The 22,638-nt window shown below is 38.2% G+C and overlaps 1 protein-coding gene across 1 annotated transcript; it reads right to left on the bottom strand.

Annotated features, from left to right (window-relative positions):
- Window positions 1-20,791: 20,791 nt before the first annotated feature.
- LOC103663014 (dihydrofolate reductase-like) lies at window positions 20,792-22,423 on the bottom strand. The gene has a single exon (XM_040627134.1). It carries the CDS (start codon window positions 22,331-22,333, stop codon window positions 21,770-21,772), a length of 564 nt encoding a protein of 187 aa, XP_040483068.1. The 5' UTR covers window positions 22,334-22,423; the 3' UTR covers window positions 20,792-21,769.
- Between the last annotated feature and the right edge of the window lie 215 nt (window positions 22,424-22,638).

Here is a 22,638-nt window from a genome sequence, read left to right on the forward strand (position 1 = left end):
GTTTTGTTTTGTTTTGTTTTGTTTTGTTTTGTTTTGTTTTGTTTTGTTTTAGTGTCCTCCTGGAAACCGTGTCACTCTTTGAATCTCTGGGACTCACAGAACCTGTCTAGAGAACTGTTAATCAAGTCCAATTTCCACATTTAATGGACAAGGAAATTAAATGACAGAACAGTTACGTGACATCTCTAAAGTCATACTAGCTTATACCAGAGTCTGGACTAGAAGCCATATTTTCTCGATTTCTGTTCTCATGTAGTTCACACACGCTATAGCCTCACTCTTTTCCTACAAAGCTCTATTCTCTCCACTCATTCATCTGCTTTCCCCCCATCAGAAGTCCCCCATCTGTCCCTCCTTATTTCTTTTTTTTTTTTAAGATTTTATTTATTTATTTGAGAGAGCACAAACAGGGGGGAAGGGAGAGGGAGAGGCAGACTCCCCACTGAGCAGGGAGCCTGATGTGGAACACAATCCCAGGACCCGGGGATCATGACCCCGGAACCTGAGCCAAAGGCAGACATTTAATCGACTGAGCCACCCAGGCGCCCCGCCCCTCCCTATTTCTGAGGCTCCACAATGATAAAACAAAAGTAGTGTCTTTGAGCACAAGGGACTTTGAAAGCAGACAGACCTGGGTTCAAATCCTACTTCAGTCACCTAACACCTGTGTGAATTTGGACAAGTTCTTAAATTCCATTGAGCCTGTTTCCACACCCGTAATATGGATGTAGGATTGTAAATATTAAGTGAAGAAACTACATGTTGAACAAGTATTCAACATAAGCCCTGGAACAATCTAAAGCTTAGAAACTGTCAATCCGTGTCATTAATTCTTTTATCATGCTCTCCATAAGCATGTATTTGTTTGCCCTGACACTGTTTGCAAAGTGTAGGAACATCCACAGAGAAAGGTCTGAGTTCAAAGCCAATATGATTGATATTGCCCTGAATACTGAGATTGTCTTTGATACCTTAACATGGAAAAGTCAACACAATCTCCAAAACAAGCCTTTCTACGGGCTTCTTGAAGCTACAATGGTTGCTGCAAAGGCAAGAAAATCAATCCTGACCTCAATCTTTTAATTTCCTCTAATGATTACTGTTCTCCAGTGGGGAATACAATTAAAACTAATGCTATATTAGTGTGCTTTCCTCAAAATAAACATTGATCAGATTCTATGTGAAGGGTCTGTAACATCTCTTCTATAATTATTTTAAAATGTATTAACCGGGATCTGTGTATTGTAGGACAGAGGACACTGTTTCTGCAAGACAGGAGTTCTGCGTTCTTGCGTCGGCTCTGCCATTCACCAACTACGGGACCTATGGAAAGTCATTTCTTCTGGTTGACTCTCCATCTCTGCTGTAAAATGGGTACATTCCTACCCCCACAGAATTGTTTTAGGATCACACAGGTCATGCGTGCAAAAATTGTAATACACTTAAAAAATAAACAATTATGATTTCTACCCACATTCCCGAAAAATATGATTAACACCAGCCACACAGATCTCAGAATCACAGGGACGAAACACAAATAAGTTATAATGCTTATTATCATTATGATATGAGACCAATGTGGCACAGAGGGCTAACTAGCTTATGTTAGGAGAAGCGTTATTTCTTTCATTTCTAGAGGACAGGCAAAGGTATGAAAATAGCTGAGACTTGCTACTGAACCCTAAATTTATTTATTGAATAATTAGACCTCCAAATGATCCAAGGTGATCAGAAACTGAGATACGAGACCCATAGTTTTGCATTCTTTCCAAGGCAGCCCACTCTGTTAATGCAGAGTGTCAACCCAGGCTTAGTGTTTGTTACAAATACACTTTAGACTTTACTTTTTTCCTCCACAACTTCTCGGTGTTTCGACATACCATCACCTAGGAAATGCTTCATGGCTGCAAACATTAATTTAGCTCTTGTCAAAACCTGTTAGTCATGAACTCTGACAATTTTTTTGGAACTTCTAGATTATAGTGTAAATGGAAATTTTAAAAATTCTATTGCTACCTTCAATAGCCCACGTGTTGGATGAATTGCGGCTCTGCAGTAAAGCATGTGTTGTGCAGAGGGAGGAAATAACACTTAAACAGACACATAACTACGTCTAGGCTACACTGTTATCAGCCATCAGAGTGCCATGAATTTCACAACACTATAAAACTTAGCCCTTCTTCTAGCTCTGATCGTGCTAAACAAAATGTTTACCCTTTCTTTCATATCATGAAACTGACAACATTTATATCCACACTGATGCCAGAGGAGATAAAGTTTTCTTGAAGGAGGGACATAAACCATCTGCTACCCTGATAGGAGGGCTGGGCCAACTTCATGCTCTTAATTGTTGTGTGTAATTACTAGATGAAAGGGAAATGAGAAATTACCTTTGCAACAGAGGCACGAAACATCCACAGAACCCTGTTTTGTTGACTCAGAGAGCTGCTACTCCAGAGGTTCACATTTCTCCAGGTTACCTAGAACAAAAAGGAAAGTGCGATTGAGAATGCAAAAGATATGCTTATGAAAATAAGGCCAAGCTCCTTTTGACTAAAATTTCTTTATCCTATTTCTTTCTCTAAAGAGCTAAGCTAAATGCTTTTCATTTGACATTCAACAAATATTTACTGATCAATTAGTAAGCTTCGGTCGTTATTTAAGGCACCAATAGAGGTAGATAGGGCACAATCCCTACATTCAGGGAGCACAATGTCTTTAGGAAAGAAAAGTGTGTAACCAAGCAATCAGAAAACAATAAGATACTATAGGAAAAGCTTTCCAAAGGCTATGGACGCACTATGTTGCTAGTTAGTGTTTCAACAAAGAGAAAGCAACACTTAGCTGGAGTCTTGAAGGTTAAATAAAAGACAAGGTGATGATCTCCTAGGAAAAAGGAATTGATAGTGCAAAAGCACAGACTATGAGAAAATATAATATCTTCAGGAAATAACAATTAATTATATTTGTCTGGATAATCATTTTCATAGAAGAGATTATTGACTTCCAACTCTCTGAAGAGAATAGCAAAATAACCTGTTTGATCAAACAAAGACAGGTTTATTGCTTATTGCAGAAAGGGGAGCCACTTATGACTTTGACAGAGGCTTAGTAGCATCTTGGGAGGGGGAGCAAAGCAGCATTTGTAGAGTTGCGGGGTCTAATTTAAGGCCTATCTTTCAGTGAGGAGTCTGACTGGTACTGAACAATGTTCATAACATAATAGCATGAGATTAATGGGTAAAGTAAGGTGGGAACTTTAAAGAGAATCTTTGAAGATTAAACAATCATTTGGTAAGCCCAGCTGAGTGATCTATTCTTCTGACAAGAGGATATTTATCTAATAAGAACAAATTAATTATTTAGATAAATAAATTCAAGAGGCTCTGAAATAGACAATAGTTATTTTCAACTTCATCTTTCTGGGCAAGCATTTCCTGGAATACAAAGTTAGGTTAATGCAGAAGTTGAAAAGTAAAATTATGTTAATGTGGACAGCAAGCGGTATGGGTATAAGTGGTTTCACTTGTCATGAAGCCGATGAAGTTTGAAATAGAATTTGGGGCTGAATTATGACAGCCCTCATCTGCCTGAAGAATTTGAAACGGGCAAGAAAGGAGAGAAGACAATCTAGGCCCCTTGCTAAAGTGCTTTCCAATAAAACCCACCAAAATTCATTTAATTTTTATAGCAATCCTGTAAGACAGATATCATCCTCTTATTCCAGATGATAACGAGGTTTAGAGAAGTCGTACTTACAGATTATCGTTGCCCAACGTCTTTTACGGAATTAGTGGAGCCAGATTTCAAATCTAGTTCTAGCTGAGTCCAAAATCATCTTGCTCTTTCTCTTACATAATGCTGTTTTAAGGCAGGGGTACAATCTCTGTAGAGACTGAGTAAAGTGTGGACCCATGGACCACCTGGTTGCTTGTTAGAAATGCAGACTCTTGAGCCCACTCCCAGAACTCCTGATCGAAATCTACTAACAATATCTCAGGTGATTGCCAGGCACATTAAAATATAAGAAGCACTATTTGAGAGAACTCTAAAGAGTTTTTGAGTTGCCATCCCCATGAGATTAGTTCGTGTTGCACAGTGGGGTTTTCTACACCCCTCCAGCTTCCCATCCTCTCCTTTTACCCTTTATCCTCCTCATCTGTGATACAAGAAAAAGCAACCAAAACTATTAGCATAATATCCTATGGAAACTTCCATGGAAGTGCAATCAATAGAGCAAGAGAAATATTGTTTTACTTGTAGATATTTCTCCTTTAAGACTGAAAAATTTGAGCCTACTCCTACTTGAGAAGTCTGTCCATGAAGAAACCTAGAGCTCATCTCCAGGCCAGAAAAGAGACTGTGCATTAGGTGGTGAGGGGAAGGGCAAAAGGGTGAAAAGACCACAGAAAGGTGGAAGGAGGAAGAAAGAGATAAAATAAGGATGGAGACCAGACTTCAAAAGGGTATCACTGTGGAATTTTGGGGAAAACAAATGTTTTATACCGTCCGACTCCATCCATGGATCTTGACAATCATAAGATCATATCATTTCCTTTTGGGTAATTCCCTATACCTGTACTATAACTAAATCTTTGTCACTTTCTTCATTTATCCACGCATCAATTTTTTTTAAATGTCTACAATGCACTAGACACCAGCCTAGGCAATGAAGATACACTAACAAGGTAGGTCTGTAGCTTCTTGGTGCTTCTGTTCTAATGAGAAGGAGAGAGAGACAATAAGGGAGAAAAGATGACTTCATTGTTTAAAATAAAGAGTTTTCTCTGAGTATAATTATAAATAGATACCTGGACTATGAGGACAGGTGACATTTGAAATTAGTATTTTGGAGGGCAAAAAGTGGGCAAAACTGGGAAAGCTGCCGCCGAATGAAAGGGCGCATCATCATGCCTTCTGCAAAGCCATGCACAGCGGTAGGTGGATCACCGAGGCTCGGATGGGAGGAGACAAAGGAGTGTTCTTCCTGCCACAGAAGCATTTTGTAATATTTCTCAATCTCTTACCACAGCATTCTCTTTCAAGGCTCTTCACAGAAGGAATGGGCATCTTGCTCCTAATTCCCCTGCCTGTGGATCCCATTGTCCAAATCCCTCATGTAGATTTTCTTTCTCAGTATGAACACCACTAGAAAGTGTGCTGTCCACAGCTGCTCAATCATCACCTAAGAAAGCCTCCCAAACAGACATATCTTGCTCTCTGCGGGGCGTTTCCTGTGCGATACGTTCCTGTCTCTTAAATGAGTGACTTTCCTCCAGAGTGGCCTGGTTGTTTATCTGTGGCTGGGTGACACGGCTCAGTGATGTGGCAGAGGTCCTTCTCTTAGGGCAGAGTATTTACCATTCTCTCTGTGAGCCTAAATAATGGTAACTGTCATTTGTATAGTGTTTGACGCTTTCTCACACTGTCTTATAATTTTATATCTTACAGCTAGGAAAATTGATATTCAAAGACAATAAACATCTTCTGCAAACATCTTTGTGCCCAAGAATTAAGTGCCATGCTTTCTAATTCCAAACCCCCTATTCTTTCCACTATTCTAATGCTCATATTCTTTCCATGACTGGTCTCTCCCCTCCCCCCCACCCCCTCCTTCTTCCTCTCCCTTTCTCTCCCTCCCTCTCTCCTTTCTCTGGTTTAGATATTTTTAAGGCTGAAGGAACATAAAAGTGAAGTAGCCATTCTTAACTAACCTCTTACACAGCTTACTTCTTATTTTCATTGTCTTCTTTTTTTTTTTAAGAGTTTATTTTTAAGTAATCTCTGCACCCAATATGGGGCTCAAACTTATGACCCTGAGATCAAGAGTTGCATGCTCCACTGACTGAGCCAGCCAGGTGCCCTTTGTCTTCTTTATAGGAATAAAATTCTTAGCATTCTTCCATTACCATTTTTTATGAAGATAACAGTATTAGTTATTACCCTTATCATGAATTATAAACTCCATTGTTAGTCCTACTGGCACTAAAAAGAACTGGCTGACTGGTGACTGCAGATCTCAAAATAAACTAGGTCTTGCTTTTTTACTTTTTATTATTATCATGTACGAGCATTAATTGTTAAGGCCATAAAAAGGAGATAAATTTGGCATTGTTGAATAAAATACCCACACATATCTCTCTGAGCACTTTGAAATATAAAAAGTCGTTCAAAAAGAAAAAAAGTTCCTCCTTAGGAAACTTTTCTTTCCTATATGAGGCAGTGATTACTCAGCCGATTTCTGAAACTTGAAGCAAACTTCCCACTAAAATATGTATATAAAGTAATGCATAAAAACTAATGTGGCAAGGATGAAAAATAAAAGTACAAACAGTAATGTATATAGAGATTTTAAAGAAAACCCTCATAGGGTTATCATCACCCCTCCTCCTTTTAGTACCAATACCTTATTGAAGAGAAAATATTTGACTTCCTCTATGGTTCAGTTTAATTTAGAAGCACATTTACTCCCCCTTCTGATTACCCCCCCTTTCTTTATCCCTTTCTTCCCCTACCGATCATCCTAGTTCTTATGTTCCATAGATGAGAGAAATCATATGATAGTTGTCTTTCTCTGCTTGACTTATTTCACTTAGCATTATCTCCTCCAGTGCCGTCCATGTTGTAGCAAATGTTGAGAACTCGTTCTTTCTGATAGCTGAGTAATATTCCATTGTATATATGGACCACTGGACGATGAGAAACAAACTGAGGGCCTCGGAGGGGAGGGGGGTGGGGGAATGGGATAGGCTGGTGATGGGTAGTAAGGAGGGCACGTATTGCATGGTGCACTGGGTGTTATACACAACTAATGAATCATCGAGCCTTACATCGGAAACCGGGGATGTACTGTATGGTGACTAACATAATATAATAAAAAATCATTAAAAAAAAATAGAAGCACATTTACTTTGGAGACTAAAAGTAGACTCAGTAATGCCTCAGTATCGAAGTTTTACACTGAGGCTCAAGAGTACTAAGTGTATAGATCCTACTTTATCTGCCTCCTTGAAGTGTGTACAAAAAAATTAAACCAATAGTATTGATTCCTAAACAAGAATCACGTGGATCCACTTATCTATGTCATTTTTTTAACCAACTTACCAAAATTGGATAAAAAGACATTTAGCAAAGTTCCAGAATAAATGTCTACATTCTAGAAAATTTCCAACAAACATCCTTAAATCCTAGAGAAACGACATGTACTTAAGCTGAACAGACAGCCCTCAAAAATGGTATTTTATTCATACAGTTACAATAAACAGTACAACAGAGTGAAATTATCCACGAGGGGGGGAAGAAACTATGCCATTTATTTTTGCATTTATAGATCTAGAGTACTACCTGGTTTAGATATTTAATATACATTATACTGAATTGAAAATATACTGATATACTGAGCTCTATTCTTTCCAACATACCCAGGAGAGCAGAAACAACTAAATATGAAGAGTCCCTCTTCCCAAACTTGTGGTTGTGCGTGCACACATGCAACCCTGTTTTGATTTTCTAGTCCTACATTTGCTTTCCATGGCTAGATGAGAGGTTCCCAAGCCACTGGGTAGCCTGACTCTAGGCAAAGTGAAGTTGAGATAGAGGTATTGGCCCTCTCATTCTGAAAGTAGCCTTTTTGCTCCTGTCTCCAACCCTTTCTTCAGGCCCTATAGAATTACCCCAGGATTGCACTCACAAGCTCTTTCTGTTCTGATCATTTCTAAGGTATTTCTTAGAATCTTTGATGTTCTACCATCACTCTATGCTATTCCTGGGTGAATTTTTAAAAATCCTGCTCCATACTAAGATTTTTCAATTTGATGGCTCAAATATTACTTCTAGAAAATGTTAAACAACATTCTCTTAAACAACATAAATTTATTGTCTCACAGCTCTGAAGCCTAGAATTCTGAGATCAAGGTGTCTTGGGGTCAGTTGCTTCTGAGGGCAGTGAGGGAAAATCCTTCCCATGCCTCTCTCTTAGCTTCTGGTGGTTTTCCTAATGATTTTTGATGTTCCTTGGTTTCTCCTGCATAACCTTTATCTTCACATGGCATTCCCCTTGTGTGTGTCTATGTGCAAGTTTCCCCTTCCTGTAAGGACACCAGTCATATTGGATTAGGGGCCCATCCTAGTACGAATTCAACTAATTACACCTGCAATGATCCTATTTCCAAATAATGTAACATTCTGAGGTAACGGGTTAAGACTTCAATAGGCGAGGTTGACAGCAGGATGGAGTCCACAGTTCAACCCAAATTCAACCCGTAACAGAAGCCAAAGTGTCTTCTGTACTGTCCTTAGTCTGGTGTCCCTGTGTCCAGTCTCTGACCTCTCCCATCCTCATAATACAAAACCTAGATCACATGCCTGCTTGCACCCTGGCTGTAATGAAGGTTAGAAACGAAGGTCTGGAGTTTGACTTGGGAAGGTGAGACTCATATTGTGTGATCCTAGTAGAATGTAGGGAGGGTGTTCAAAAAATAGGAGGATCCATAGTTAAAGTGGGGGTTTATTTCTGGCCCTGCCCCTTCTTGACATGAGTTACTTAATCTCTCTGATCTTCAATTTCCTCATTTTTAAAATGGGGTTTTGTGTGCAGTAAATGTTAAGGTCTTAGCATGGTGTATTGTATATAAACAGGTGTTCCATAAATGCCAGGTCATTCTATTTTCTTTCACTCCTCCAAACCCTCAAAACTCTTTTCATTTCTTATATGGTCTCCATCATATTCTGTCTTGTGTTTGTACATTTGCTTGTCATATTTATCTAATTTTAATGTATGTTTCATGAGCCAGGGACATTGTTCTAGACCAGTGCTTCTCAAATAATTTGGATAAAAGACCATTTATATATATCCAGTCTGTCACAGATCAATATTTTTGTAAAATCTAATAAAAATAAGTTCCAGAAAAATGAAATTAAAAAAACAAAGACAAAGTATAAGCCCCAATTTTATTATATTCAACCGACATAAAATTACCATCAAAATGCTATAAAAATTTCTAAATGCTTACTTTGAATTTCTGTACTTAATCCATTGTAGACCAGTCACCAACATTTCACTGGCCTATGGACCACACTTGGATTGCCATGTCCTAGGCCCTTACTTCCCAAAATGTGGCCCCGCCACCAGCAGTTTTGGTCTTCCCTGTGAGGGTGATAGAAAGGCAGAATATCGGGACTTCTCTCAGACTTATTGAATCAAAACTGGCATACTGAAGTTTGAGAAACACTGTCCTGGCTCATTTTCAAACCCTTCTGTTACTGAGTTCCAAGTGTTCAATTAAAAATCTGTTTAAACTGTTTAGAGTAGAGACACCCAAAAGAGACCCAATATGTGACTTTTAGTGCATCTGTCAGGAGATTTTCATTTTATTGGGATCCTGTAACTATTTGTTAATTAGTAATTGAACATTTTTTATAGGTCTTTTCCTACTACCCAAAATATCAATTTTTACATGAATAGATGACTTTATATTTTTAAAACACAGTATTATTATAATTTACATTCTTAATGCACGTGTATGGTGTGTGTGGGTGTGTGTGTGTGTATGTGTGTAATTCTGTCTTCTGTCTAGATACCAGTCTGTGAAGTATGTAAAGGAGGAACATAATTCATTACCATTGGATAATTTGCTGTTTGTGTTTCATTAAGTCAAGATTAAGATTGATAAAGACAGATTTCAAGACTGCAATATATTGTAGTGAATGGAGATCAGCTTAGAAGTCAGAAATGCCTCCATCTGAATGCTGGGGTTTTATCCATTGTTAACTTCTTTTCTTTGGTCAAAATTTCCTCATATGTAAAATGAGGTTAGTATTATGATTCTGGGAGATTGATGAAGTTAAAATACTTTATATTAGGCACCAGTGAGATGCCTGTTATATTGTTAGTATCCAGTAAACTTTGTCTTTCTGAATACAGAAAGGAGTTTAGATTAACATTTTTACTCATTCTTTAATGAGGCTATTGGAAGAACTGAAATGCATACAATTAAATGAAAGACTATAAAGTATATAGAACAAAAAATAAATTTAATTTGGCAGAGAATTATACAGTAGCCATTTCTTGGACACTTGTAAGTTTAAAGTTGTTGCTATATGTTACAAGTCACAGATACTCAACATGGTTTATTCAACATGGTTTTCTCCACAGTAAAACTGATACTCTGCCCAATATGAATCTGTTCCATATCCATAGTATCTGTTACAGTGCCTTGCTCATAGAAGATGCTCCATAGATGTTTCTGGGAGAAACTGTGCCTTTTTTGCTGTCAGGAACCATGTCTTATATTTCCTTATTCTGGGGGCGTCTCATCAGTTTCCTATGGTGGAGCTTCCCACCCAGAGTGCTGCTGTGTCCTGGTGAGCCACAAAGGGTTTTCAAGTGTCCATAGATCTTGACTCCCTACACCTGCTCAACAGCCATGCAGGGCCTGAGAAACTACAGCAGCTTCCTTCTGTTTATCCCAGTAGTACAGAGCTCTGACATGAGACAGGTTATGAGAAATGGGCCCATCTTATCTTCTTTCCCAATTGGAATCTTTGATGTACATGGTTCTCTCCTATAGAGAAAATCCTTTGAAATGGGGCCTAAGTTTTATTTACGTCCACTTCCTTCTTCCTGGACAAGTGCGATTCATCTTTAGATGAGTTGGGGTGACATTCTCACCAATTACTTTTATTGTAAACTTGACCCTTGTCTCTATCTAAATTTCTTTTCTTTCATTAATTTTTCAGATATACCATACTGCAACTTCGTACCTCCCAGCATGGGCACTAAAATAATTTTACATAGTGTATTGTTAAAGCCTGTCCTTGTTCAGTTTGTATTCAGGGCTCTGAGAGAATGCCCCAGTTTGATGTTTGTGTGGGTTTAGTATCTTCTTGATCTCACGTTATTTTCCCTTTTTAACAGCAGAAATATAAGACCTCAAGTGTTTTAGTATGCAACAGTCTCTAACCAGAATTTTGCATTATGTTTGTCTTTATTTTTTGGGTTTATTTTAAAGCAAAATAAAGGGGCTCCTAGATGGCTCAGTCCATTAAGCATCTGCCTTTGGCCCAGGTCATGATCTCAGAGTCCTGGGATCGAACCCTGCATCAGGCTCTCCCCTGAGCAGGGAGCCTGCATCTACCTTTGCCCTTCCCCCTGCTCTTGCTTACTCTCGTGCTCTCTGTCTCTCTCTCTCAAATAAATAAATGTTTTAAAAAATGAAGTAAAATAAAACTATATTTTATCATATTATTTAAGTTACAGTAATAAAAACCCACTTTCAATATATTTACTTAAGTAACAAAATGAGTTAAACTGTTTAAGTTCATGGATATAGCACACTCAAGTACATGGATATAATAAATACATTAAAATTATATGCAATAAATGTGTGAAACACCAGCAGAGCAGAAAGGGTGCGGGGTTTTGAATCCAAATACTTGGGATTGAATCAGCTTTGTCAGTTACCCAAGCAAACTTAGTCACTGGGTTGTATACCTAAAAGTAATGTAACAGTGAGTGTCAACTACACTGAAATAAAAAAATTTAAAAAAATAATTAATGCACTCAGATCATGCATCTTGCAATTCATATGACTCTCTTAGAACACTGTTTTATTATGTGAAATGACAGTCGTCATGTATTCACAAAAGTAACAAACTAATGTTTGTGTCACTCTTTTTAGTTTAACAAAGTTCTTTCATGGACATTGTTTCATTTAATTCACAAGAAATGCTCTTTCAGGCAGTTGCTATAAACCCTGTTCTACAGATGAGAGGGGAAAATTGTGCCTCAGGAAGGTTAAGCACTTCGCTTGAGTAACTGACAAAGCTATGTAATAACTCAGTGACTCAACTTCTCCATACTATTATATTATGCTCACCACAAGTGTAGCTACCATCCGTCACTGTACGACACTGCCTTTTATCCCGTGACTTATCCATTGCATAACTAAAGTCTGCATCTCCCACTCCCCTTCACTCATATTGCACATCTCCCAACCCCTTCTCTCTGGCAACCATCAGTTTTTTCTCTATATTTATAGGTTAGTGTCTGCTTTTTTTTGCTCAATCATTTTGTTTTCTAGATTCCACATATAAACGAAATCATACTGTATTAGTCTATCTCAGTATGACTTATTTCACTTAGTGTAATACCCTTTGGTCCATCCACGTTGTCACAAATGGCAAGATCTCATCCTTTTTTATGGCTATGCAATATTTCATTGTATGTATGTATACTTCTTCCTTATCTATGAGTCCATAAATGGGAGTGTATTAAATTTTTAAAATTGGGGCATAACATCAAAAATAAAGAGTTTTGCAGATTTTATAAAATCCTGTAAATTCTGGTAACACTGGTATCACATTTATGTTCAAGGTTTATTATGTGCCAAACTAGCTTCGGGGGTAGCCAAATTCTAACAGACTATTGTGAATGAGCTGTACCAGGCAATTATGGAACTCCTTGGGCAGAGGATGAGAGAAAACCAAGTGGGGTGGAAGAAAGCAGGTGGTACTCTGAGGAGAGGTGATTAGGCAACTGTGTTCTGGTGGGGGGGGGGGGGGGTCTGGCCTACTTTGAGGCTCAACAATGTTACCATGGGAACCTAATGAGTCTGTTGGGAAGCAGGAAAGGAAGAGTGCCCAGAGAAAATGTGGGACTTTCACACTGGTGGAAAGCCAGGCTCTGTGCTCTCAAGCAGCCTGCCAAAATACACAGTCTACAATAAACTAAGGCTTCAAGAAACTTGGAGTACACCAGTCTCATAATCGTCACAATCCACATACTTCAAATAGCAAGCAGGAAAAGGGGGGGAGATTTGGACTTTCTGGAAACCTCTAGAAGAGAAAGCCAGCTGGGGCTCCAACAGACTTGTTTACGAACTAGACGCCTGATGGGTTTGTTGAGGCTGGATACCGGAAAGGAATATGTATTTGAAACGCACAATGATGACACTGTTAAATGGCTTACGGAAACAGTCAGATAAGGCTCCAAATGAAAAAAATCGTGAGAAAGGAATATTATTATTTCTCATCTCTGCAAGTCAGTAGTGACAAAGGTCCCTGACCTTCCTGCAGCTTGAGCGAAAGTTTTAAGAACTTACAAATCCAAATCAGTATTTATGTATTCCAATACTTTATACTACTAAATAGTATACTACTAAATAGTATAGTATAGCTTGGATGATCCGAGCATCAGTAAGACCAACTAATGGTTCTCAAAATGTAGTCCAGGGACCCCTAGAAGTCCCCAAGACCCACTCAGGGGATCTGTAATGTCAAAACGGTCTTAATAATAATTCTAAAATATTATCTTCCTTTCTTTTTCATTCTCTCATGAGTAAAGAGTATTGTTTTGCAGAGTCAACAGACAAGCAATGATGTAACAGAATGGATGCAGAAGCAGATACAAGAGTCAGCTGTCCTCTATTAAGTCATCAAGAGATTTGCACAAATGTTAAACAATGCTACTTTCCTCCTAATTTTATTTTTGTTTTGGAAAATAGAGTTATTTTTCGGTAAAAATATGTTGTTTATGTTGACACCGATTTCCATTAATGTGTAATGGGTTTATTATTATTATTTTCAAATGAAAAATTTCTCAGTTTTAAAATTTAACATGGAATCCAGCAATAGATACGTAACAGACAAACAACAGCACACATAACACATACTTTGGGTCCTCGTAAAGACATCCTCAGGCCAAAAAGGTTCAGACCCAACTGGCTATTAAGCTGCCAGTTCCTACAGGGCTAATTTTCTGTGGTTTGGATTTTCTGGTATCGGCTTGAGGAAACATAACCCATTATAACTTTATTAGCAATTTCAATTAGGTATCAGCTGGATTAACATTTGTGAATAGAGGTATAACTGCCGAACACCCAGAGAGGAATCTTTTTCTACCAGCTACTAACTTGCCTATCCTGAGCTACTGAACCTTCACTGAAACTATCCTTTGGGATTTATCTGTCAGCTATCAAACTACAGCAGCACTTGAGACGATGTTTAGATCTGTGAGTTTAAAATAATAACCAAAGTTTTGATTAGAAATGCCTGAACCTCTAGTATGGTAGAAAAACTGGAGACAGGTTTTTATACAATCGAGTTAGGCCAAATTACATTTATCACGAATACAAAAACTATGTAGCAGAGTTCTGACTGTGACCGAAACCCTTTCTCACTAGAAATGACTGAATACTTAGAAAGGAGTATTGTGCAGGGAAGGGTGCAGGCCCTGGCGTGAAGCAGAAGTGGGTTAGAATCGTGTCCCACACTTGTTAACAGCATGACCTTGGGAATTTTAATTTTAATTATTTCTGTAAGGCTTAGCTTCCTCATCTGTAGGATGAGAAACAGTAATGATAGCTTCACTCCGTGGACTCCTTTGCAAATTAAATGAGACAATATGCAACAAGTTTCAAGCACATCACTTCATTTAACCCTCCCAGTGATCTTAAGACACAGATGTTATTATGTTTTCATTTTACAGACAGGGAAACTGACATTTAGAAAAGTCAAATAATTTTCCAAAGATCATGCTATTAGAAGTAGCAAAGCAGGGGCGCCTGGGTGGCACAGCGGTTAAGCGTCTGCCTTCGGCTCAGGGCGTGATCCCGGCGTTATGGGATCGAGCCCCACATCAGGCTCCTCCGCTATGAGCCTGCTTCTTCCTCTCCCACTCCCCCTGCTTATGTTCTCTCTCTCACTGGCTGTCTCTATCTCTGTCAAATAAATAAATAAATAAATCTTTAAAAAAAAAAAAAAGAAGTAGCAAAGCAGGGATTTGCTTTTGATGGCTTTAAATACAAACAGCTACATCATTGTGTTTTCTTAATAGCAAAGATTAGAAAAGTACATGCTAGGGTGCCTGAGTGGCTCAGTCAGTTAAGTGTCCACCTTTGCATCAAGTCATGATCCCAGGGTCAGGCTCCCTGCTCAGTGGGGAGCTTACCTCTCCCTCTCCTGCCATTCTCTCTCTCTCTGTCTGTCAAATAAATAAATAAACTCTTAGAAAAGAAAGGTGAATGTCTTTAGTCAACACCTAGCTTCATATGAAGTGCACACAAGCTAGGTCTTCTTGTAACACAGGGTAGGAATATGGCAGGAGGCTCAGGATAGGGGAGAGAGGGAAGAGGAATTTTACAATTCCCCAAGATATGGGAACTGACAATTCCTTTTTATAGAGGTTTTATAGACAACTTCTTTCTTGTATCCACACAGCACATGCATATTTCACAAGTTCTGTTTAATATGCCCTGGAATAGGGTTGAACATTTGTGACAGATACATGTAAATACCGTGTTATGTACTAAGTGATAAATGATAAATGATCTTAAGAAAGGGAAAAATAAATAAATGATCTTAAGAAAGGGAAACAATGACTTCCTCATGAAATGCTATTACTGAAGCATTCTAGATGAAAGGGCTTGAAGCAGTGCAGGCTCACTTCCTACACCGCCAGGTCCACACACTGAGGACCGGATGCCCTACAGCTGGAATTTTCTGTGCTTTAATATTGTAATGGAGATACAAAGTAGCTGTAACTGTCTCCCAGATCTTGTTATTTAAGAAGCAATTCTACTTGGAGCAATGCTGTTCCATTTATATACCAGACAAGTTAAAAAAAAAATCTTGATGCTTTTTTAAAAAAATGTTCATTGTAAATTCAGAGTAATAGACTAGTGATTACACAGTTAATAACCTATACGTCTATTTATATCAGGTGAACATCTATAGCCAGGAACCTTCTCTGTTCCCAGACTGGTCATCTAAAATTGTAAATAAATTTTTACATTTGATCTCTGTGGTTACAGTTTTCTTTTAGCTAGATCACAGAAACTGCTTACAACTCAGATCATCTGACATCTCTGGGAGGCACCTTCCCCTCTCCCAGTACTCAGCCGTAAATGTGACTGCCGCACGGATTAGCGGTGAACTTGACTAGGTTCGTGCTCTAGCCTTGAACGAAGAGCTCGGGAATGAATCATGGCCAGACCCCTTGAGTCAGACTCTTCTTTCGCTCAATAAACCACAATTTTGATTTCACTTTTCCACTGGGATAGAGATAAAAAATGCATCTGTTCGTGTGAAAGTTGGTAGTTTTACGTTTGCCTTGTTATTATTACATAGCTTGATATTTGGAGTTATCATATGCCTCTTCTTCAGATTAATTCTTCTATCTGAATTACTTTGAGGTTATTCATGGATTAGAGGAGGCCAGTTCCAATAAGCTCCAACTTCAGTTTTCCAGCTGGTATTCTGAGGACTGTGTTGTTAGGGCCATGGGACGATGGGCCGGTGCTCTGCATTTCTGTAACATCTTTCACCTCATCTCTCTTCCAGTTCAATTTTAAGAGGTAAGAGAAGTCAGATACCATGGTTTTTCTAAGATCACTTCCCAAAGTATGACTTCACACTTTCTAGTTCATTCACACATACTTCCTCCAGAGAAAAAATAATTACCAAGATATTTGATGTACATGTAGATCAAATATTCCTCAAGGTCAAAAAAATAACAACAGCAAAAGGTCCAAGATGTCACAGAATTCATGCATGAGGAGCCTTGTGATACCCAGGCCATATGACACAACAAAAAATAGATGCCTCGTCCTGTAGGATACCTTTGAATAATCACCTCCACTGCAAATGCTGCGGAAAAATGAGAACTTCAGCATTCTCTCATTCCCAGAACGTCAACTTCTCCTGACTATTCCTCTGACACGGTCTTACCCTCGATACCCCAGCTTCCAACCCTCCTATTTTCACCCACACCTCATTTTGTAGAATTGACCCTCAACAGTCTTCTCCACCCTTGCTGTCCCCTTCACCGTGCTTTTAACGTTGATCTCTAGCAAAGCTCTCCATGCCAGCTTAAACAAAGCACAGTACTCAGCACTTAGTAAAATAAGTTTTACTTTTAACATTTCATTTATTTTGAAATCAATTTGATTGCAGCCCAAACTGCAGAGTTAACTGTAAACAGTAAACTATTTTGTGTATATATGGACATGTACTTTAAGTTTTAAGGAATATAATTTACTTTGACAGAGAGCGTTAAACAAGATTAAATAAATTACTAACTGCTTCCTTTTCTTTTTTTATTTAAATTCAATTAGCCAACATATAGTACATCATTATACTAACTACTTTCAGTAAGTTTCCCACTTCAGTAGGGCCCCAGTAGTCCCTCTCTTAAGACCATCCCTGTGGGTGGTGGTCTTATCCACTTAGTTCTGGCTTTGAAACCAGAAAACTTTTTTTTTTTTTTTTTTTTTTTTTAAAGATTTTATTTATTTATTCGACAGAGAGACAGCCAGCGAGAGAGGGAACACAAGCAGGGGGAGTGGGAGAGGAAGAAGCAGGCTCATAGCAGAGGAGCCTGATGTGGGGCTCGATCCCAGAACACCGGGATCACGCCCTGAGCCGAAGGCAGACGCTTAACCGCTGTGCCACCCAGGCGCCCCTGAAACCAGAAAACTTTTTACAAAAAGGGAAGGAGGAGAGAGAGAATGAAAGGAAATAAAGATCAAATATAAACTTGTCAAATAAGTACCTTCAGAGCTAAAATTTCTTTGGCGTCCCTAAGGAGTCAAAAACCAAACCAAACCAAACCAAAGGCTTAGTTAACAAAGTCTGAAGTATCAGGGTAGTCTCCATCTGGTTTGTTAATGACATTCCAACTGTACTCCCACCACAGGTATTTATCTCTAACCCACATTTATCAGGTACTGTTTTCTGACATGGACGAAAATGTGGGGTCAGCTGGGAAAATTTCCCAACTCCTTTCACATCCCATAGGATCTGGGAAGCTCACCGCAGTAACTTTGGTCTTTATTCTGAGCCTCAATATTCTGCTGAGAGGCATGGTTCTTTACCTCAAGTAATGTAGAAACTCTGCTCTCAAACATCATGCTGTATCACTTGTTAAAAAAAAAAAAAGATTTTATAAAAGTACAGGTGTGGATTCAAATCCCAGGCCCAATCCTGACTTCGTGATATAGGTAACATTTCTTCACTTGTAAAAATAGTAGTGATAATACTTGCAGATTTGTTATGAGATTAAAATAGGAAAAGATAAGTGTGAATGTCTGGCATTTAGTATGCACCAAAATATATAATATACTTTGTCTCTAAGTAACTAAATGAGGGACCAAGGGCACTATCAATACGCTATTGGCATCTTCTGTATCCAGTTTTTCTTTTCTTTTTTTTTTAAGTAGGCTCCACACACCAATGTGGGGCTTGAACTCACAACCCTGAGATCAAGACCTGAACTGAAATCAAGAGTTGGACGCTTAACTGACTAAGCCACCCATGTGCCCCAAGCTTTTATTAAACCAGTGCATCATCTTTCCTTTTTTTTCAGAGCATGATATTTCTATAGGAACAGAATAATCACTTCATTTTGGCGACAAATAAGCACTCTCAGCTGTGACAGAGTCCAGAATTGAAGCATCTCACAGTTTCCATCCAAACAGTCTAAAGGAGCCAACTTAAATGGAAACGCTTGTGCCTTTCTTCAGCAGATATGTCACCTCCCTTACACTTTTATTAAATTAGAGAAGTACCGTATTTATCTTCTCTATAGCCATGATGGAAAGTTTAGCAATCCCATCAAAAATTGCTCTTGGATGTGCTTCTTGCTCTTCCAATGCATCCTGTGTGGATCAAAAACTCAATACAAAATATCATTTTTTCAATGCTAAGTAATCTACAGAAGGCTTTTTTCCTAAACACATGATAAATCTGACCATAATGCTGTCTCTCTGGAATCAATCTGACAGTAACCAAAACAGACTGTGAGGGAACTAGGTTGCACAGAGGGAAGAAACATGAGCAAACCTTCAGACTTCTCTGTTTCTATCTCTTCTTTTGAAAAGCTGCCAACAAATGAGTCAGAGTCTTACATTTGCAGCTCACATTTCCATCTGTAATGACTTGACTATATCTGACAATCTCTGATTCAGAAGGATTTATTAGAAGAAAGAAACCATTTGTGTAAGATGCCTTATTTTACTCTTCAAGTCATTAAATATAAATAGAACAATGACAGCAAATGTTTCTGGAATCGGGTTTAGCGCATATCTGGGTTAAATAAACATTTCACTTCAAAGAAGAGTCATCCACCTTCTTTTATCATCTTTAATATTTCATACCTAAATTCCACAGTCCATGTTGCAGGCATTTGTTACTTCTGCTGGGAACATCACTTTGGCCTTGATATTTTTTCTCATCACCATGACTCCTGAGTAGAACTTTACATAGAATGGAATATTGCAATTGTGTATAACTTACCTCTATTCTCTTTATCCTGCCATTGATCCTGTGTAGCCCCGGTCCCCAGTTCTGGAGGGCATAGAGCAGATCATACTGTGTAGATTTTTGTGTGTAGATTGCAAATTACCATGTAGATTTTTCTAACCTGTCTGAGGGTTATCTGAAGAACTGACACAATACATTCATTTCTGTTTTGCCTAACTCAGAACTGAGGTCTCAAAAGCAGCAGGCATTGCTTGAAAATGCTTCAGGGCAAACTAACAATGGACAGACACATATTATAAAAGATTATAGTACAGATATATAATAGACAGCCTGTGGTACAGGAGAAAAAGCTGGGGGAAATTCTTTGGGAAGTTAGGATATTCAAAAGAACTGTTCATATGGAAGATTTAGAAAGCCAGGCATTTTCCCAGGGCAAGTTACATCCTTAGAAAAGATGCCAAGCTTTCACTTCAGGCTGACCCCAAGACTCATCAGAAGCCTGGCTAAGTATTGTGCCCTAGCACAAAGCCAATCTGCAAAAACTGGGAGAATTGTTTTCTTTTTTTGTTTGTTGTTTTTTTAGCTTCTAGTATTCAAGGAAAGCTGTGTCAAAATGTTAGAATACTAACTGAAGTTACAGAGACTCCAGTTACCAACAGGCTAAGGAATATAGTCTTTGAAAAATAGTTTGGAGGAAAAAAAAAAAAGCAATCCCTGGGAATGGGAAGAATTTGACTTCCAGAGTAAGTACATTATAATATTCAAATGTCCAGTTTTCAACAACAACAACAAAACACAAAAACATAAAAGAAACAAGAAAATGTGACCTACGCAAAGACACAAAACTGAAAGAAATCACCCCTTGAGAACTCCAGACATCAGAATTACTAAGAACAGACTTTAAAATAACTGTCTTAAATATGCTCAAAGATCTAGAAGAAAACATGGACAAAGTATTAAAGGAAATCAGGAAAGTGATGTATGATCAAGATGAGAATATTATAAAGGGAAATATAAAAAGCAACCAAACAGAAATTCTACAGCTAAAAAGTACAAGAACTGAAATGAAAAGTTTAGAAGAGGTTCACAAGCAGATTTGAGCGGGCAGAAGAAAGAATCAGAGAACCTAAAAATAGACAACTGAACTTATCAGGTCTTAGGTGCAGAAAGAAAAAGAATAAAGAAAGGTGAACAGAACCTAAGGGACCTATTGGACATCATCAAGCAGACGAACACACCCATTATAGGAGTTCCAGAATAGAAAGAGAAAGTAGCAGAAAAAATAATGGAAGAAAAAATGGCTGCAGTAATAAATGTAGAGATATGTATAAAGACTCATATAAAATAGAAAAAATAATGAAAACTTCACAAATTTTAAGAAAGACATGAATTAGCAATGAAGTGAACTGGATCTTTAGATCAGAGTTTTCAATATATTTTTGACACAGTTATCAGTGTCACATGAATGGTAAGGTATACCACTCTACCTGGCATTGATAACATTCCAGTTCATCCTGTTATTCATACTTGTTTATGCATATATATATATTTTTTTGGGTCCATCTCTTTATTCAGGATTAATTTCTGGAAGTGGAAGCTCTGGGCCCAAACCCAGAATATTTTGAATTTTAATTGATATTGCTAACTTAAACTCTAAAAAGTTTGTATTAATTTACAAGGCATAAAATGCTATTTCTTTGGATACTTAACAGTCCACATCTTTGCTAACATGACGGGTAAAGTGTGTTTTAATTTTCATTTTTTAATTCAGTAAAGTTTAATTTAGTTTCTATCTTTGTAATTTTGGTTTCTAGCTTTATTCATTTTCAATTCATTCCCTTTTTAATTTCTAGTTTTAGCCATATGCTTGTTATTAGATTACTCTTTTTTTGTATAGAACAGGCTATTCTTCTGTCATTTTAACATCCTATGGACTCTCACTGAAGATCGGAAACAGAGTTTTTAGAGGTCTGAGACCTTCTCTTTTAACCTTCCAAAAGGTAGTGTCCTACCTGCCTCTTCACTATCCCTATGGAGCATATCAGAGTTCTCAACTTACCAGATTTCCTGTCTGAGTGATATGCATAGAGAACTCAAAGGTCCTATTTTGATCTAATTTTCTTTAAATATCTGAGTTCTAGCTCTTCTATTTATAATCCATTTCTGAACTTCGGACACATCTCTCTAGTCCTATCTTTGTAAGTCCTGATTTCAACTGATGCTATCAGGGGGCCGTCTCACGTAGGCTCTTGGTAGATATGCTACCCTAGGCAGGTGCTGGTCCTTGATGGCAACATACAGTTACAGTAAGAAATGTTCCACAAATGGTATCTGACGTGGCCTAGTTAAGATTAATCTTAACTACAGCCTAATTAAGATTAATAAAATCTCTTGCTTAGAAGTAATTATCGATCTAAAGTCAACAAGTCTTTTTTTCTAATATTAAAATATATAATTGTTTGGAGGGAAGAGGGAACAACTAATTTGAAATAAATCAGAAAACATCTTTGCATTAATCGTTCTTCTCATATACTTCAAATTTGTACTTAATGCCTTTCTCCTCCTGGACATCAGAAGGAACACCTGGGTATTCTGGCAGAAGTTTGTATTTGTCCAAATCAATTTCTGGAAAAAATGTGTCACTTTCAAATTCCTGCATAATCCTTGTCACAAATAGTCTAAGATGGCCTGGTTTGTTCATGGCTTCCTTATAAACAGAACTGCCTCCCACTATCCAAACCATGTCCACTTTATTTGCTAATTCTGGTTGCTCAATAAGTTTTAAGGCATCATCCAGACTTTTGCCAAGAAAATGAGCTCCTTGTGGAGGTTCCTTGAGGTCGTTGCTGAGAACTAAATTAATTCTGTCCTTTAAAGGTCGATTCTTCTCAGGAATAGAGAACCATGTCTTCCTACCCATAATCACCAAATTCTGTTTCCCTTCTACTGAGGAGGTTGTGGTCATTCTTTGGAAAAACTTGAATTCATTCCTGAGCGGGGGCCAGGGCAGGTCCCCGTTCTTGCCGATGCCCATGTTCTGGGACACAGCGGCTATGCAGTTTAGCGTACGAACCATGACAGCAGCTGCGAACACCTCCCAAGCTCACCAAACCGGGATTTCCCCCAGCGAGCTTGGCGCGAAATTGCAGCCACCCCGCCTCCTCGATCTTATTTCCATATATTTTTTATTCCACCTAGTTATAAATCCCTAAAGAGTGATAATTGCTTTGTCTTAGGAAGTGACTAGACATGATTACAGAATCCATGATATAAAATGAGCCACAATTGCTAAGCTGGGGGATAGATCCGCCTGCAGAACCTCAGACCAGAGAATTCAAGAGTAAGCTGGCAGAAAATACACAGTGATTAGCATGGAGGCGT

This window comes from Ursus maritimus, unplaced genomic scaffold (genome assembly GCF_017311325.1).
Source record: "Ursus maritimus isolate PB19 unplaced genomic scaffold, ASM1731132v1 scaffold_12, whole genome shotgun sequence".
Taxonomy (NCBI): domain Eukaryota; kingdom Metazoa; phylum Chordata; class Mammalia; order Carnivora; family Ursidae; genus Ursus; species Ursus maritimus.